The following is a 20,142-nucleotide window of genomic DNA, read 5'->3' on the forward strand; positions in this document are numbered from 1 at the left end:
CCATTGAGACATAAATATGGAACCATAAAATTATTAGTTGCAAGGCAAACCTAGTGAAACTACCTCCTTTTATAGTAAGAACTGAGATCCCTCTTCCAATGTCTGAACTGTCTTCAAATGCATAAAAGTCTAGCATACAGATGGCATTCAATACATTACTTGTTGAGGAGAAATTAAATTTGTATTAAAAAGTGGACGAAAGAAAAAAGTGAACAAAATACAACTGTCTTTTAAAGGCAGAATTATACCAATCAAGGAAATGAGGATAATTTCTGTTAAGCTTCTATAATTAATATGGATCATTACTTTTTCCCTCAAAGTACTTAAGAACCATGGGAGCAAATGCACAGCTGCTTATTTTCTTCTCTTTCCTCTCCCTCTCCCACAACAAGATCATTAAATGAGGAATCAAAGAGGCTGACAGGTACCAAAACTTTTATAAACTTAAGCCTAACATAAATAGTGTGTTTACTTGCTTGACACACGCCTCCCCATATGAGACAACCCAAGGTTTTCAAACTTTAAGAAGACTCCAGTAGAGAAGAAACAAAAGGCTCAAAGGGGAGCCAGTTTCTGTGAGGCCTTGAGGCACAACTTTGCAAAGATAATATTGTTGTGCGCAAGAGGGCAAAACCCCAACCCCAAGGAGACCGAAAAAGTCTAAGGAGAGGCAAGTCAAGCCCTGACTGACGCTTACCTTGGGCGTGCCGTGCCACAGGCAGTGCATGGCCACCCTGGCACCATCGTGTGTGTGCGCCAGGTATACCACTGCTTCTCGGATGGCTTCAATCACTTCCTGGGGAATAAATGCAGTTCAGGGCTTTGGTTTACTCTTTCTTTTTACTTTCTCACAATCTGTCTACTAAGGAGCAGTTATGCACAGAGGATGAAAGGCAGAAAGTATAGGTAGCAAACAATTTAACAACCGCTTCCTGGAAACATTCTTTTCCATCAAGAGCAGTAAGTCCTGCTGGCAGGCAATTTCTATTAAAATCCCTGAGTTTTACCAATGTCTGTTCAAAAAAGTACGTATACGGTTGACCCCGAGTGCGATTTGAACCAGGCGGGTCCACTTACACGTGGATTTTTTTCAGTAAATATGTACTATAGCACTACACCATCTGAAGGTGGGTAAATCCGCAATCAAAACTGCTGATGGGGAGGGCTGATTATAGGCGGATTGTCCACTGAGGGGGACGGGAGCGTCGGCACCCCACCCCCCGTGTTGTTGTAGGTCAACTGTATACATATAGTATATTCTAAAGGACTTCTCAAGAAAAAGAAATCTAAGAGTTGGCTGTGGGAAGAAGGGAGTTTTTAATAAAAAAGCCAGATAAAATAAATAAAATTTCTTCCCTAAAAGAGTCATGTATATAACAAGCAGAAAACCAAAACACTCATTTTGTCTGAAAAAGTTTTTCTTTTTTAATTTATCACTGGATTACCTCTGGAAATCATATTAATAATTCACCATAAAGACACTTAAATAACATTTCTCTAAGAAATATTTACCCCTACATTAACATTTAGACTAGGTCTTCACTAGGCCTTTACTCAATGACCTTTAAGTAAAAACCCAATCGCTAGTTTATTACAAGGTAATTTTAGCTTATTTTTAATCTTCATTCGTTATTTTCAATGTATATAATTTCATAATTATATTTGGAAGTCTAGCATATAGGACATAAGTGAGTTCTGCCAGCTAACAGCTGCGGGGCCAGTTTAGTCCATTCCCAATTTTAAAATTTATATTAAATAAATACAAAGTCTCCTGCCAGGAAGGAGAAAAGTGGCCTATTTTGATCAATAAGGAACAGCAATTTCACCCTTAACTATCTCACAATCTTTTTCCAGGATAAATCTCAAGAACACAGCTTTCAGCTTACATACCTGAACTCATGAATCTCTTCAAAGCTATCCAGTTGGGGAGTTAAACATATATTCCAATTATGCTTCTTTTACCTCCAGAAGTTTTTTTTTTAAAAGTCTCTCTATTGAAAATGCCCCCAGGGCCACAAAGACCTGTCTGATTATTTTATATTCACACTAAGTTCCCAATGATTTTTTGCTATTACTAAAACATATTCAACATTAAAAAGATAAAGACTTTCTACTATGGAATATATTCAAATGATTATTTTCTCAGTTCTGAAAATAAAGTCCTGCCTCAGTAAATCCAGAACTGTGAGGTACTGTGCTGTGCCAGAACAAGAGAGAAATCCCCTAAAGAGAATCAGCAGCTGCTGTGGTCACTGAACCACGTGCTTAGGTAGGCGGCTACTCTTGGAAAACTATTCTGCATGTCAATTTTGAGAGGGTCAAAATTCCTATGAATGTTTAATCTGGCATATTTGTTAAAAAGACGTGAGTCTCGTTACTTGCTTATCACTTATTATTAGAATGAGAACAAATGGATGATGAGTTTACAGTATGATGAGGCAAGCAAAATTCAGGGAACTAAATGAATTCTCATCTATATTCCCATCACTGACTTGAAGGGCAGTACAATGTACCTTCACTCTCATGTAAGGTCCAGTTTTTCACGGTTCACTTAGTGTCCTCCCGTAACCTTTTAACACCAATATAATTTTTCGTTTTTGTATCAATACAGGTGAATTCTGAACTCCCTGAATGCTGAATATTCCTCCATGTTAGTTAATTTTCTGATTAGGTTAAGCTAGAGGATGCTCTCTGGATTATAATTAAAATATAAAAATTCAATGAAACTGATAAAATTATGGTCAATTCTACTGTCTTTCTGGCAAAAATCTAAATGGAATTAGTAGACTTCTTCAAAGGGAGTTTAGCACATTATCTTTTCTAAATAAGGAAACAATTCTTTAAAATTTTCAAAAGCCAATATACATCAAAGCAGTATTCCACATTTTTTACACAGTTCTACATGTTTCAGTTTAAAACCTAAAACCGAGAACTTACTGATCTCAGCTTTGGGGGTGCATAGGTAAAAAAGTCCAAGAATACTTTATGTACCAGTGAGTGCTTAATCACAGCTTCTCTGAAAACAGAAAAAAAGAAGAAAAAAAAGTCAGAAATGGTACCACAATAATACAGAGATAGGTAACCTCGGTCGCCGTAAAATAATCAAAACAAGTGAAATGGTTTTAGCAAATGTCATTTGTCATAAAATAAATCATATCTTTAGCAATACTAAGACTAAAAAAAGAAAACTTTTAGACCTATTAAAATATATATAGGTCTTGGTTGCCATCTACAACCAAGACCAGAGTACAAGTTTCTAGTATCTAATCAGCAAATATGAAATTATCATTCAAAATACACTCGACTTTCTTAAATAAGGACATCTATATTCTTTTACACAACAATGGACATGTGATTAGAAATCCACATGTAGACTATTTTTTAATGGCTATTTTCTTTCTGTCAAGCCTCCTTTATAATGCGTCAGTTTCACAAAATCATTTTAGCAGTTAAATCCTAAATAGATCAAAACAGTATCAGCAATTGCAACAATACCTAATTGATCCAAGCCTCCTAGTGTGACACTTGGTGAATTCAGGTGTACAGTGGAGGCTAACGATCAGGCACCAAAGACTTCAAGTTCACACGGAGTGTCCATGGAGACGGCAAAAACATGTTGTTTTTAACAGCAAAGCACTGTTCTGAGCACTTTGGAAATATTAGCCCATTTAATCTTCATAAAACTCTATGAAATATATACTATTATTATCGTAATTTTACAGATATGGAAACTGAGGCACAGAGAAGTTAAGTTGCCCAAGGTCACAGGTAGTAACTGAGAGAGGCACCAGGATTCACACCCAGGAAGTCTGGTCCCAGACGTAATGCCCTAACCACTCCACTGTGGTACAAATTCCACGAAGGCCAAATGCATGGGCTTTTAGGTCTCACAATCCAATTTAAATAACAGACTATAACTGGGAAACTATCCACCTTTTCTCTGCAAAGGCTATGTAAAACTTTCCTCCTTCAAATGCCATTTGTTAAGAAAAAAAAAAAAACCAGCTTCCTTACTTCTGGGCCATTGGAGTTAGAATCTGTTTCATTTCATCCATGATAAGCTCTAGTTTTTCTGGTTGTACCTCTAATACTTTGTCCAGAGTTGGGTGATCTGCTGACTGCAACAGAAGAAAAATCAAACCCTTCTAAATTTAATCAAGTTTCTTCAACTTCGGAACAAAGAAAATCAATTATTGTCATTTTACATAAACTTAAATTTTTAGATTTGCCATATTTACATAACAAAAGCCCCGCTGTAGATACACTCACAGGGTAATTTTTGATTATCTAATTCTCATTCTATACACCCACCATCGTACTTCCAGAGCCAAGCTAAATAACCAACCAGCCAGTTCATACTTGCCAAGCACCTAGCATGTGCCTAATCATAAGATCAAGTAGTCAGTTAACAAATTCTTGCCACCAGGTTTTGTAATTAGCTGGATATTCCTATAGTGACTGTGACAAAGGAAACAAAGCACTAAGTTCAACCCAGGGGCTGAAACTGACTAGCAGAAGAAACTCAGGAATCAATCCATCTCCCTTGAGATAAATATGTGTATTTGTATCCTAAAGTCTGAAACTGATCCTTTAACTGTCCTAGTCCCATTACTAGCCTTGTACTAAATCCAAGGTTGGGTCTCTCTACTCTGCTTCCTCTCTGCATATGACCCGGGGAAGGGTAATCCACAAACATGAGGAAACATGGGAGAAGGCAGCAACAGGGAGCTCGATGCCCTTCAACCAGAGCTGGTTAAGGGGTGTTTACAGAGCTTCACTGACTATTAAGAATCTTCTTCCTTGGTCTATCTGACTGTAGAAACAGAAGTACCAAAGCATTACACACAGTACTTGGGAAGGAGTAACAAAAGTAGTTTTAATTTATAGGGGATTTAAAGATTGTGCTCTAGGAGAATGAAATGTAAGTATGATCACTTGCTTATTACACCAGAGACAAAATAATCCAAGAGGATAAAGGCTATGAGGTAGTCTCTTAAAGGAACAACCAAAGTAAAAATACATTCTGAAAACAGGGCATTGGAAGGTAAGGAACAGCACACAGAGAAAGTAAAATCTCTAGGAAAAATGTCTTGAAATGTCACCTTGTAAAGCTGAAATGTGTTCCCATAGAGCTCTTCTGTCAGCATGTTCCTCTGCTCCAAGATGGCTTTATCATTGTAGGCGTACTCCACGATGGCGGACGCTTCCGCATGCCGCAGCATCTTCCTCACGTGACCTTTAAAGCTTCTCATTATCTCTGCAATCTGTGCTTTACTCCTAAACCCAGCGTGACCATGGGAAAAGAGAAGTGACAGAAGGAGAAAGATGGGTGGCAACAAAACATAACACACTTCTTCCGAGACCAGCTCATCATTGTGTGTGGAGGTGGCTAACACAGAGAAACGCTACGAGAAGGAAAATCAAATTGCCTTGTATTTCTACCTCGTATTTCTTTCTTTTCTTTTTCTGTTTTTTTTCTTTTTTTGGCCGCGCTGCACGGCTTGCAGGATCTTAGTTCCCCAGCCAGGGATGGAACCTGGGCCCTCAGCAATGAAACTGCGGAGTCCTAACCACTGGACCGCCAGGGAATTCCCTCTACCTTGCATTTCTAAGTGACTCAGGGGCCAGCCTGCCTCGGTTTGAAAAGACCTAGGGTCTTACCAGCTGAAAGACCCCGGGCAAGGTATTTCACCACTCTGTGCCTCAGCTTCTCTAGTCATAGAATAGAAAGAATAAGGTTGATGTGAGGATAAATGAGTTAGGATGCACTGAAAACTGTAACCAGCACATAGTAAGTGCTCAATAAATGTCAGTTCCCATTAGTAAATTGTTCAGCTTAAAAGAAGCGGGGTAGAAGGAGAAAAGGAGACGGTAAAAGTCAAACATGCAGGATAATATGAATAAAACATATGCCAGGATTCTCTTTTTTTTTTTTTTTTTTTTTTTGTGGTACGCGGGCCTCCCACTGTTGTGGCCTCTCCCGTTGTGGAGCACAGGCTCCGGACGCGCAGGCTCAGTGGCCATGGCTCACGGGCCCAGCCGCTCCGCGGCATGTGGGACCCTCCCGGACCGGGGCACGAACCCGTGTCCCCTGCATCGGCAGGCGAACTCTCAACCACTGCGCCACCAGGGAAGCCCCAGGATTCTCTTTTAAAACAGGGCTTAATCACAAATATTTCTATTCTATCCTAAAATAATCAAGCGGCCAGTAATTCTAGTCAGGAACACAGTTTTTGAAAATTTGTCAGCTGTACTTTTTGTTGTTGGTTAGCATATTTTGGCCCATTATTATACTTGAGACAGGAAGACAAGTATCAATTCCACCTAGTTTAGGAAATCCTCCCATCTCGACATTTCCTAACCCACTAACCCTGCTTCTGAGCCTACTCACCTGCCCCTCCCATCACTCCATCTTCCAAATAACTGGTGACTAATTTAAAGTTCATTATAACCATTTCTCTTCTTCCAGGGCTTCAAGATATACTCGTAAGAACAATGAAGACAATACCATCATTGTACATTAATTTTAATAACATTAATTTTTTAAGACCATACTCATTGCAAACATCACAAGCAACTGCTTAAGCCTCCTATTATGCAACTTTTAAGCAACATTTATTTGCACACAATAGGTATCCACACCTTTAAAAAACTAATAAAAAATATTTTATAAATAGAACAACTCACCCATACATGAGAAACTTCTTAACAATATTTCTGGAATATTTAGCTTTACTTAATTCAACCAAATCACCTGAAAAACAAAATACATTACATTAATGATAACCTCATTCCAGTCCTCCAGAAACAAGGGAAGAACTAACTGCACAATCTTGGGAACACAAACGAATAACTCCCTATTTGTCCCAGGCAAAAAATACAAATAAACAGCAAAGGTCCTGCAGAGGACACACTGCTATCCCTCAACAGAATTCTTTTCCAGGACAGTGTTGGGTATTTCAAGAGAAAACAAGCGACTTCTTACAAACAATTACGAAATATATATAAGAAATACCTCGTAGTTCTTCAAAAGCCTGTTTCCTCTGCTCTTCGTTGCCATACTGAATGTAACACTGGATCACACGAGTTGAATCATGTGCAAACGCAATCTGCAGGAAAACAGGTGGGGCCTTTAGACAAATTCTCTCTGAAAATATATGTTTCTATCATATTATTTATGTTGTATTGCTGCCTCTTTTACAATTCCTTGTGAGGAAAAAAAAGTAGGGTCTTCATAGCTAATCAAACCTAGGTTACTTGGGAGTAGAAATTCTTGTTTAATTGTTCAGAATGGCATTCTTTGGTTTTGCTGGCTACGGTACAGCATCGAGACAGGAATGCATTTAAGTATTCTGCAAGATTCTATCATTATAATTCAAACCAAACCTGTCTAATGATTATACACACTTCATTTTTCATTTCTCTGATAGTTACTTTCCCTAAAAGAGGAATTTTTCAATGCAAAAATTCTATTATTCTATGATTTTTCTAAAAATATAAATGATCTAAGAATGTTTGGCTTTGGCAACCAAAGTATTACTACATAAGTAATTATACCTAATTATTATAATAATCTAGATACACATTGGCAATTACATTATGAGCTAATCACTCCATTTCTCACATTTTCATTATAATCCCTGAACATACATCCAGTTATATTCCTAGAATTTCAAATCTGATTCTCCAACCCAAGCCCCCTCACAACTATTGGATGGATTAGATCCTCACTGAAGGACTTGCTGATCAACTTTCTACAGCAATAACCGCAGATAGTCAGTCATGCACTATTATTTTTTATATGCTACAGTCTACTTTAATAGTGCTTATTACTCGTTGCTGAGTCTGTCTTTAAATTTTTAAATTCTAACAAGTCAGAAGGTGAAGGTATACCTTCATTAAAGTCATGGATTTCCGAAGAATTTCCTTAAGGGAGATTTGCATAGACATTTTTGATAAAACTTTAAAAATAATTTTTAAAAAGAAATAAGGCTGTTTTGTGCATATGTTGATTACCTACTATGTAACCAATATATGTGCTTAAGTATATTTTTCTCATTTAAGCTCAAAGCAACCTTAAAAGTGGGCTGTTGTTATTAGCACTTTATAGATTAAAGTAAGTTTATGAGAAGTTAAGGAACTTGCTATCCTTGGGACCCTGGGGATGAAACTCAAATTCTCTGAGCCCAGATGTATCAAACGTTTAATAGGGATGATGACTAAGTTAAAGGATACAAAGTATGCACTGGTTAGCATAATTCCTAGCACACAGTAAATAATCAATAGGCTGTTATTGTCTAAAGGCACACGTATGTTAAATAGCAGAGTGGGTATCTGAATACCAGACTAACCCCCAAGTCCATGGGCATGCAGTAATAACCTAAGGGTAATTGGGAAAGGATCTTGAGTGTAAAGTATTTATAAATTGAGTGTAACAGACTACTGCTAGAGACGAGGAGGAGTTCCGACTAAAAAGACCTTGCTGGCTTTAAGAAAGCAGCAGCTGGGAACTCACTATTTTAAGACAGTCCTTCAAACTGCAATATAGCATCTGGTTAGACCCACGTACGTGGTTCGGCAAAGGCTGCCCCTCAAGGGTCTCCAAACATACTGAGTCTGTTGGCTTACAAGTGAACATCACTAAGTATTTATCCAAATACACAAGAATCAACAGAAGTTTACTATAAAACAGGATTAAACAGCAACAACAAAAATCAATTCAGAAGTCCCAAATCTATTATAAAGATCTTTGCATGATGCTTGTAAACGCAGGAAGAAAGTAATCATGTGTTTGCATCACACATACAAAAGAGCCAGCAGTTTAGAACATATAAAAGTGTAGAGTTCACAGCAAGACATTCTAACGAACACTGTTGAACTAATAAATTTCTCGAGATAACTTTAAGAGAACACTGATTTATTTTAAGTAAATTATTTTAAAATGAACAGCCAAATACTTGATAGCCTTTTTATAATTTCCCGGCAGTAAGGTCTCTCACTATTACATTTTTTAATCAGTATTATAAAAGGTATTTGAAATTTGAGGCCAAATACATTAAAAACAGAAACAACTTCACCTGCCACAATGGTCAACTACCCTTTACTGCAAGTCAATTTCAATTGTTAAAATTGCAACTGAGTATGCCCTACTTACAGTTTTAATTTTCCCTTGAATCAACTTCTGCAAATCATTCATCAACTTCACTCTTTTTTCTTTGTCACAATCTTTTCTATAAAAGAGGCAGGAAACATAGCCTAAGTAAAGACATTATTTTAAACACACAAAAATAAAAACCAAACCAGTGTATGTTCACCCAGTTCAGTATGATTTTCTCTTCGGAGAGAGCAAACTGGACATTAAAATTACTATTCCAGAGCAGCCAGAGAAAAGTAATTTTCTCAAAGGCAGAAACTCATCTCACAAGGTATAATTTTACGCATCAATCTAAATCTTAACAGCCAGAACTTCAAAAGTAAAGAAAATAATAAAACAAGTCCAAGACACCAAGTACTCAAGTATTTTAAAACCTAGCCGAAAAGAATTGTCCTTCATTTTCTCAGAAATTTCTCAGGAAGGATGTCAAATCCATTTTAACTCTCATTCATTTTCATAAGCAGATCTGACACCATCCGAATGATTCCACACATTTCTGCAACAGGCAGACATCCAAACACTGATGCCTCTACCGGAGTATTATGAGTACTCCCTAAACAACCCAAGCGCTATGTCATTTATCTTAGGACATTTCACTATTTACTAGGTACACTGTTACTCCTCCATCATCTCAAAGGGCCTAATAAAGATGCCATTAAGTAGCATTACCTTCTTAAGATCTCCCAGATCTGCTTTGCCCGAACAACAATGTCGTAGTTGGTTTTATCACTGAGTTGCCTGCTCTGCTTCAGTTCTTTTTTCTTTTTTTTGAACTCATCCCATTTGGGTTTCTTGACTGCTGTGTCTAGTCATTACAGAAATTATTTTCAATTACATTTAACATTCTCAGTGCCATACACAAGGACAAATTAGGCACCTATGGCAATCACTAATCAAGATCAATACTCACTGAGGAAACTAGAAGGAGGAAAACATCATTCCCTACCAACTTATACTTTATTTCATTTTCTGAGCAGTTTACACATTTTAAATTTGGTTGACACCAACTGTTCATTTATTCAACAGCTATTTATTTAATCTTAACAGGATACCTATTAAGAAAACAAAAGGAAACTAAACAGATTATAAAAGCAATTTAAAAAGTTTAAGCATCTTTCTCAATTGTAAAATAAAATTTTACTATAGAACATTAAGATCATTGGACTTTAGGTATAATCAGTTCTCAATGAAAACAAAAATTAGTCCAAACTAACATAGGAAAAACCATATTCAAAAATTCACTCTTCTGAGTGCTGTTATGTATTAAGTGATTTAATTCTTACAACAATCCTACGAGGTAGGTACTATTATTATCCCCTTCATGTCAGGGAAACAAAGGCACCGAGCAGGTAAGTTCCTTGTCCAAGGTCACGTTAACTCCTAAGTGGCAGAGTCAGGATTCAAACCCAGACGTGGCTCTAAAACTTTATTCTCTGCTGTCTCTTACTCATGACAATGCACAATCAAAATTCCTCAGTTCTCTACAATTAGGGTCATGCTATAAAAGTCGAGTATCTTTCTATTGGTTATTGTTGGTCTTCACAATCTAAATAACTTATTAATTGAATGAAAAAACCCAAAGAGGCCAAACAAAAAAAAAACTTAATAAAATGGGTATTATTTACATGAGTACCCTGCAAAGAACCCTTAGGAGAATAAGTTATTTCTAGATATCTCCCCTTCTCTGATTAGAAGTACACTCAAAAACCAAAATTCTCCTATAATCTCAAAACCTAGGGATTAACTGTTTCCTTCTTGTCTTTTCCCCTACACGTTTTATATGAATTTCCTTATGTCTTTACTTAAACATTATTATACTGTAAGTATTCTTCCATGAAACTAAATATTCCTCAAGAATATAATTTTTAATGGCGTTCAATATACTACAGTGTATTTAGTTACTCCCCTTTCTGCTCACTTGCTTATTCCCAGCCTGGTAACAGAGGATTAACAGAGGCAACAGAAGGCATATTTACCATTAATATTAGGGCATCATGTACTATGCAGCAGAGGATAATAACTAATCCAGAGTTCATTTAATTCTACAAATATTTGGGCACCCTTGACATATGCCATGCTGGGTTGCAGCAGATACAACCAATTCTGGGGATGTCTAGTATCCAATCCCCCTCAGTTGCTGGTATAAAACTGAGAAAATAAAATCAAAGTTCCATTTTGAGATGCTGGGAACTTATCTCCTATAGCAAAAGGAACCAGGGCTCCACTATAATAAGACGAGGATGTGTGTGCACTTAAAATGCAGGTGTCAAGAATTCCAGTGTGGAAAGGAAGATTTAGGACCTAATAGAGAAGCTAGGAAAGAGTAGGTAGGAAAGAGAAGCTGGAAGAGAAGGGGAAAAGAGAAAAAATGGAAGCTAGAGCATGAAAGAATCCTCCAGGCCTAATGAGAAATAATGAAAATCTCCCTCCTTTCCTCTCTCCCTACACCCTTGTCTTGGAGCAGCCCTAGGCAGAGGAGAGAACAGGGATCAGGTCTAAAGAACTGGAGTAAAAAGGCCCCATGGAGTGGTCTCAGTTGGCAGCAAAGGAGCAGTGTCAGGCTATGCCACGCTGGAGAAAAAGAGTATGAAAGACACCAGAGAAGTTCTCATGATGCTGCAGAGAAGGCATATGCATGACAGCACGCGTAACCTGGAAGCTGCTCGTTTGAGACCAGTGCAGGAGAGATGATGCACAGCAAGGGCAGGCTGTACAACAGACAGCAAAGCTCTGGGTTAGAGACAACCACTTAAACATCATGACGAAGAGATTAGTAGTTTGTTTCAACAAAGAGGAGCCCTGCCAACACTTCTAATCAGTTAGCAACCTAGCCTGTTCAACCAATTCAAGTCAAATCTGTCACATGTATACTATACCTTCTCTGGAACTGTTTACCGGGTCTGAGCCATCTGATGGGTTGATGATATTAGAGTGGCCTGAGCCCTGTGAGGGCAGGGTCTATATGTTTCTTGTTCACCAGGGCATCCTTAGCCAAGGTGGATGTTTAGCTGGGACACACTGGTTATTTAAGTATTAAATTTAAGTATTAAGTATTTGTTTGTTGAATGAATGAGTTCATTAATTTTAGCCTACAGAAAGGAATGTTTTATTGAGGTTCCAATGCATAAAGCCAATACAATTTAGCCTAATTCCACAGCTAGGGGAATTCAGCAAGGGCCTAGGAAGTAAGGAATTCTAGGTACCAGAGGACAATTTTGACCAGGGAAGATGCTTTCTGTTTTTTATTTAATCCCATCTACCTTCCCCCGCCCCCACCCCAAGTGTTGCCTGTCAAGGAACAAGAACAGAAGGTCTCTACCAGACTTCTAGAGTCCCTGTGCACGGTGGTTCAGGCAATAGCTCAGGCAAGGCAGCGCTTCTGCAAAAACTCTGCTAAAGGAATCAGTGCTTACCATCATTTTTACTGTCTGGCTGGAATTTTCTCTTCCTGTTGAATTTATCTGCCTGCTGGAATTTGTTCTTTGGTATTTTATCCCCTTGCTGCTTATTCTTGAACTGCTTCACACCTTTTTTCCCAGGTTTTGTGGCCGTTTTCTCAAAGTTCTTAGTTGTGATTTTAGGTCCACCTTCCTTAACAACTTTTTTTGGGAATGTCTTTGAAGAACCAGAATCTAGTAACAATAATAAATAATTGTTAGTTCAATGATCCCGGGCCTAGATCTTTTATCCACTGGATTGTATTTGTTACAGAAAATTACACACTCTTTAGTGAAACATACTTTGTTTTATTCTCAAAAACGGAGCACAGTAGGACTTAAAAAATCAAAACAAAATTTAAAAACTTACTCTGATTATAAAATTATAATACAGGTTCATTATAGAAAACCTACGAAGTAGAGAAATACATAATAAAAACTACCCATAATTCGAGAGATAACCACTACTGTCAGTTAGGTGTACTTCTGTTTTAAGCACGTATCACAAGATGAGATATTATTTTTATGTTTGTGTGTGTCTGTGTGTGTGTATTTAGGGCATCAATAACATAATAGGAATCTAAGAATAAAATGAACATTTAAAATTTAGAAAGTATATCATATATAAACAAATTTAAAATGTTTATTTTTCAGAATTTCTACTTGCAAGAAAAAAAAAGATTGCTTAGGAAACTAGTCATTGACACAATTCCTGACTTTTCTATTTTGCAATACTGACACCTGATGGAACAATAAAGACATCACAATGAGAAATCCTGAAGATCTGGCTCACCAGTACACGTATTAATCAGCCACAATTTATCAAACGTTAAAATAAAATGTTGTGAATTAGCGTGACTGAAGTGAGGGAACAGCATCACTAGCCGACATATCTTTCAAAAGTACAGCATTCACCAATTATCCTGGCAATTTCTTAAAGGTCTAAGTTTCGCAGGGAACATGCAAACTCATATATAGTAACACCTACTTTTTCCTACTACTTTAATCCTAACTCTAACCCGTGAATAGATTGGAATCTGCTACATGCCCCCTCATACCACCAACTGCTCCCTCCAAGGGCCAAAAAAACCACATGGGAAGCATGTTTTGAGTATCTTACCACTGTTTTTATGAAATCTGTTTTTTTCTTGTGATGGCTTTGTACCTTTTCCTGTGATTTTTTTTTTCCCTTTGACTTCCATTATAGCAAGTCTGGAAAACAAAAAAAAATCCAAAAAAGGATCACTGAATTGCTCTCATCCAATGAAAGTCATTAGTGGTCACTGCCACATTTACTCCTTGAGGTCACAGATGCAGGACAAATTAGCTGCATCCAGCACAGGCACCCATGAGTCCAGGAACTACACAATCATGACTTCTAAGATTGTAAGAGCGAAAATAAATACGATACCAATACAAAAACTAAGAACACACACACACCTTGGCTAGTGTGTGATGTTTTGGAGGCAACATTTCAGCAACAGTAATGGCTAAAAATAAATCATTATTTACACTAAGCATGATAAAACTGTCAGTGTTTGTATTACTCACAACCTGGGAAGACTTTGTGATGAGAAAATGACAATATTACCACTTGATTTTTTGGTCTCTATCCTAAAAAGCGAGGAACAAACATTGCACTTATCATACATTCAAATTTAATGAAAGAAGATTATCTAAAAGTTCCTTATGTAACCCAAGGTAGCTGAAACAAAAACTAACTTCGAACGTTTAATCTGTTATTCTTTTAGAGGCAATCAAGTAATTTTCAAAGACCTCCGAAATAAGATTATTGAAATATTTAATATTTCATTTTAAAGAAATCTGCCTAACAGGCTGCTTCTGGATAGAGACCCCACCGTGCACATGGCAAACAGATAACCCCTCAGCTGCCCAAGGCTCCTGAAAGCAGCCGAATGTATCAAGAGCAAAAGTTATTATGTTTTATTTGTCTATTTCTGTACCTTCCAAAGTTGCATATTCAACTCATTTCAAAATTTCTAAAGTTGACCCTCTCGAGCAGATGCTAGGGATCCCTAGACAATTCCAGATATTTCTAAACAAGAATTTTCCATTGAAGAACAACAAATTTCTCAAGATATTAATAGATATAAGAGAAACAAGGGGTTCTGGGGTGAAATGTATTTGGGAAACTCTTAAATGAAAATAATGAAGGAGGCATCTTTAAGGAAAGGCAGATTCTTTTGCTAATTTAAGCCATTAATCACCAAGCACAAGCTAAAGTATGCAGGATTTCCCAACCGTGGTTGAACCACTTTTTCCTGGAATATCTCAAGGGACCAGTAGGGTCTCAAAGAGCACTCTGGAAAATGAATGGCCTCTGAATTACTCCGTTTCCTTAGATCATTAATGACTGTAGGGTCACTGTCACTTGGCTATAGCCTTCATAACCACATCTGCATCCCTTAGCTCTTCTGTGCATGAACTTTTTATTTTAAGTTTAGTTTTAAAGAAGAGTTGGGAAAGACACAGAGGAAGGTCCAGTATGCCCCTCAGCCTCCCTTAATGTTAACATCTTACCATGATGCATTTACCCAAACTAAGAAATAACATTAATATGATGCTATTAAATTTGGATTTCGCCAGTTTTTCCACTGACGTTGTTTTCCAATTCCAGGATACCTTGCATTTAATCATCAAGTCTTCTTAGTTTCCACCAATCTGTGACAGCTTCTCCATCTCTACTTGTTTCTCATGACCAAGACACTTTTGGAGAGCACTGGTCAGGCACTGTGTAGAATATCCTACATTTGGGGTCTGTCTGACATTTTCCTATGATTCTACTGGCCTTATGGATTTGAGGGAAGAATACCATAGAGATGAAGTGCCCTTCTCATCCCATCACATTAGGAGGAGCATGATATCGACATGACTAGTGATATTAACCTTGATCACTGGTTAACATAGTGTTTGCAAGGTGTCTCTGCTGTAAAGTTACTATGTCTCCCTTTCTTTTTTTTTTTTTTGCGGTACGCGGGCCTCTCACTGCTGTGGCCTCTCCCCTTGCGGAGCACAGGCTCCGGACGCGCAGGCCCAGCGGCCACGGCTCACGGGCCCAGCCGCTCCGCGGCACGTGGGATCCTCCCAGACCAGGGCACGAACCCGCGCCCCCTGCATCGGCAGGCGGACTCTCAACCACTGTGCCACCAGGGAAGCCCTATGTCTCCCTTTCCATACTCTGTTAGAAGCAAGTCACTAAAATTCAGCCCAAACTTAGGGAGAGGAGAATTAAGCTCCACTTTCTACTGTGGGGAGTATTAAAGAATTTGAATCAATGCATTAAAATCCCCAAAGCAATTAATAAATATTTTGGATATGTTTTGAGATCATGCAAATATCCTGTATCCCTCACTGATTTTAGCACTCTCCAGTGGATCTTGCCTGCAGCAATTTCCGTGGTGTTTACATGATGATATTCTATTTCCCTTACTTTTACCTTCATTATTTTGTATTCTTCTGTAGGGAACATTCATTCCTTCTCCTCATTCATTTAATCATTTATTTACATTAGTATGGCCTCATAGTATTTTATTATTTGCGATATGGACTAACAGTATCTTTATATTTTGTTGCTAAACAAAATGTATTTTGTTGCTTATAGTATTTTATTATTTGCATATGGGCTAATAGTATCTTTGTATTTTGTTGCTAAACAAAATGTATTTTGTTGCTTAGTATTTTGTTGCTAAAATTGTTCCAGCTTTGAAATCTCTAAGGTTGCTTCTGTGTCCTTTTCATATGGTCCATCCTTTTTTATTTTTTTTTTCCTTAGCATGTCCTTAATTCCTGGCATTTATTCCAAGTTTACCTTTTATTTTCCTTGCACAAGCCCTAAAACCAGTCATTTCTCCAAGGAACCCTAGAGAAACCCTCTTATTGAGATCTGAGTGCTAGGTGTGCTTGTCACTGGGGTGTCACTGCTTCTAGGTCTTTTCACCAGACAGGGCTAGGTAATGTATGTATGTATATTAGCCTATGTGTATACACAAACCTGTATTTCTGTACCTATTAAGTAAGTTCATACTAATGTCTCCAACTCTAATCATGTGCCACAGGGTTATAGTTGGTAAAAACAAATGTACCAACTATAATGTGGTGTTTATTTACAGTTCTTTTTGTCTTTTCCCTCACAGTATCCATTCAAAACACTGCTTTCCAAAGTTACTTAGGTCAGCTCTTTTCCCTCCACTCCTTCAGTGAAGTCTTTTTATGCATCTGTACTAGTTAGATGCATTTTGTTCCAGCCTGCAATCCATTTCCTGACATGTCAGTTGACTTTCTTTTCATCTGCCTATAGTCAAGTTCATTCTTTTTGGTGTAGAGTGCTGATTTTGACAAACCCACAGTCATGTATCCTCCACCACAGCACCTTACAGAACTGTCCCACACTCCTAAAAGTCCCCTGTGGAGCCCCTTTGCAATCATCCTCTCCTGGCTCTCTTGGCAATGATTGATCTTTTTTCTACCCTCTAGCTTTGTGCCTTTTCAAAAATGTCCTATAAATGGAATTAGACAATATACAGCCTTTGTTTGGGGTCTTGCTTCTCTCACTTAGCAAAATGCATTTGCTTGGGGACCCTGTACCATCACATACAACCATCACACTCCAGTGTCTTGGAATTGTCTCCTCTTTTTCCCTTCCCCCTACTACCCCATTCAGACTCTATCTCTTGCTCATATTGTTTTCTGCCGTTAGACCCAGTCTGCTATGATCCACCGCCTGCTGCCCAATTAGTCTTCCACTATCACAGCCATTTCATGTCATTTTCCTGCTCTAACACCTTCAAAAGCTTCCCATTGCTTATAGGAAAAATTTCAAGCTCACTCTGGCATTCACGTCCATTCAAAACTTAGTCCTAACTTACCCACATCACAATACCACACTGAAGCCAACCTTACTCCCTCACTGTTCTTTTTCAGGAGCCAAACTTTAAAGCCATTCTCTATCAATATAAATCCTACCCATCCTTCAAATCCAGCCTAAATGACAATTTCTTATCATTCCTCCTCCAGATGCCTTCTTTCTCAAATGATTCTCCTTATTCCTATGGCACATTTTGATGACCTTCTTATAACAACGCTTTGGACTTGAAATGTATTGCATACCTACATACTATGTGCTACAGAACTAATGGGTTTTAAAAATATATACAAAAAAAAAATCAAAGTGTGGTGTGATAGAGACAGGCAAGCAGAAAATTAAAACATGGCATAGTTAAGCATTATAACTGAAGTATATAAAAAGTGTTCAGAGAGCCACAGAGCTGAAAGAGCCCAATTCCGCCTCGTGAAGGAAAAGAGCAGAGATTTCCCAGACATAGAGGGACAGGTGACTGATCATGACTGATCTTGACTCCTCTCAGCAGGCTCAGCATTGCACTTTGAAAGTAATGACCATTCAATACCCAACTTCTAAATGCTGGCATTCCTCAAGTCTTCCCCTCTCTCTTCTCCCTAGGTGATCTCGTGCAATCCCATGGCTTTTTATGCTGGACTCCCAAATTATCTCTCCATGAGGAACATCTCCTTGGGCTCCAGGCTTCTGTATCTAACTGCCTACCTGAAACTTCCATTTAGGTGTCTAACAAACACCTTACACTTAATAGAACCGAAATAAAATTCTTTAACTATATGACCACTGCAAACCACCCCCGAACAATAACATCCTCATCGAATTTTCCCCACCCTATTCTTCCCCATTTCAGCAATGGCACAGCATCCACTCCACTGCTCAAGAAACCTAAGATTTACCTGTGAGAGTTTACTGTTCCTTGTCTGCTACATTCAATTTTTCAATAATTCTTCTCGAATCTTTAAAAACACCTCTAACCCTTCAACTTCAATCTCCAGTACCACCACCCTAATTCAAACCATCATCAATAATTCAACTATATAATCAATAATAATTCAAATTATTATCCATTTTCCAAAAAGAACCAGGGCCTACTGTGTTTCTCCCTTGCTTATAAGCCTTCACTGTGTACTAATAATGCGAATATTTTTCCATTGTAGAGAAAAATCGAAACTCCCAGCATGGCCTTCAAAGCCCCACAGAACCTCCTCTCACCCTACTCCTTTATCTTATATGGCTGAACTTCTAGCTCACGAACATCGGTCCCCCTTCCACCTCAGGGACTTAGCCCAAGTTACGGCCTCTGGGGAAAGTAGTTTTCCCTGGGCTTTCAGATTTCGGGGTTGCCTCTCGCCACGCTCTAGGTCTCGGCTTCAGGATCACGTCAGACTCCCCTATCTTGTATCTCGGAACCCAGGTCATTTCCTTCCCAGCGCTTACAACCTGCAACTGTACATTCAGGTTGCAAACTGGGCATCTAGCACTGACCGGGCGCAGAGCGGATGTCAAACATACGACAAAAAGGCTGACAGCGTGATAGGGAGAGGAGTTGTAAACCGCCCTTGTCGCCAGGCTCCCGTCAACCCCCAAACTCCCAGAACAGAAAAGGGCACAGAAGGTCGCCCAGCGGGTGACATGTGTGAACACCTCTACCCGATAGACCCTCCGACTTCAGCGCCGAGCAAGCCGCAATTCCCTCCCGGGAGCGGCCTCCACACTCACCGCACACGTGTGACCCAGCTCCGCCGCCACGGCTTCCGCTTCCTCGCTTTGCCCCGCCCCCTAGTCGCCTTTTCCTTTCTTCCTCGGCCGAGTTCGGTTAAGGGGTGGGGATTAGCCGGAAAAACGGAAATTCGGCATTTCTATTGGTCCACTTCTATTCTCCCTTCGTCCAGAAGTGCGAGGGCTGCGTCACAGGCGGGGTTTGGCCCTTGAAAGGATCCGTGGGGCGAGGACGTGATAGCGGCTCCTGAAAGTGACGTCATTAACCCTGTCGCTTCTCGGCCGGGGGAGCCGGCGGCGTCCCCCGAGGGTTGACCAGTTGTGGAAGCGGAAGCTTGGTTGGCTCGGCTAATTTGTAGCTGGAACTGAGACTAAACTAGTTAACGCTTTGAGAGTGCGTTCATTTGCATCCTCCCTGGCAGTCCAGCGGGGGACGTTAAAGGGAAATCTCGGGAGTCGGCTAGAATTGCGATCTCGGTTTTTTTCCGCTTCTTAGCTGTATGCCTTTGGGCAAATGACTGAATTTCTCTGAGCCTTGGTTATCTGATTAATAAAATAGAGATGGCTAAGTCACACAGGGAAAGCGCCTAGCACACTGAATGATCAGGACAAGCGCTCAATAAACGTTTGCCGTTTTAAACGTCTGCGCGTTTCTCCAGACAGCAGTTACCCCACTTAACATTTCAGGAAATGAAACTAGGATGTTGTCCCCATTTTACAGATGAAGAAACACCACAAACCTGGTCTGGTCAAACAACAGAATTTATTCTCTAACAGTTCTGGAGGTTGGAAGTCAGAAATCATGCTGGTAGCGAGGTTGTGCACTCTCTGAAGGATCTAGGGGGAGCATTCTTTGCCCCTTTCAGCTTCTGGTGGTTCCAGGCGTTACTTGGCTTGGGCTGCGTGACTTCAACCTCTGCCTCTGTCTTCAGACGGCTTTCTCTTCTATGTCTTCT

General features: G+C 39.1%; 1 protein-coding gene across 7 annotated transcripts in view; it reads right to left on the minus strand.

Annotated features, from left to right (window-relative positions):
* Positions 1-19,329, minus strand: part of PUM3 (pumilio RNA binding family member 3) — a 46,869-nt gene extending 27,540 nt beyond the window's left edge. For all 7 annotated transcript variants that reach the window (XR_010945012.1, XR_010945011.1, XR_010945010.1 and 4 more), the window contains exons 1-11: positions 19,187-19,329; positions 13,712-13,803; positions 12,568-12,786; positions 9,824-9,959; positions 9,155-9,230; positions 7,016-7,109; positions 6,688-6,754; positions 5,103-5,277; positions 4,015-4,118; positions 2,938-3,016; positions 698-796 (exon numbers count right to left, since the gene is read on the minus strand). Coding sequence is in view for 3 of the 7 variants with exons in the window: in XM_067744265.1 (XP_067600366.1) it covers positions 698-796; positions 2,938-3,016; positions 4,015-4,118; positions 5,103-5,277; positions 6,688-6,754; positions 7,016-7,109; positions 9,155-9,230; positions 9,824-9,959; positions 12,568-12,786; positions 13,712-13,793 (1,131 nt within the window). In the remaining 4 variants the exon portion in view is untranslated. The remainder of the gene's footprint in view (positions 1-697; positions 797-2,937; positions 3,017-4,014; positions 4,119-5,102; positions 5,278-6,687; positions 6,755-7,015; positions 7,110-9,154; positions 9,231-9,823; positions 9,960-12,567; positions 12,787-13,711; positions 13,804-19,186) is intronic.
* Between the last annotated feature and the right edge of the window lie 813 nt (positions 19,330-20,142).

The sequence above is a fragment of the Pseudorca crassidens genome, chromosome 7, assembly GCF_039906515.1.
Source record: "Pseudorca crassidens isolate mPseCra1 chromosome 7, mPseCra1.hap1, whole genome shotgun sequence".
NCBI lineage: Eukaryota > Metazoa > Chordata > Mammalia > Artiodactyla > Delphinidae > Pseudorca > Pseudorca crassidens.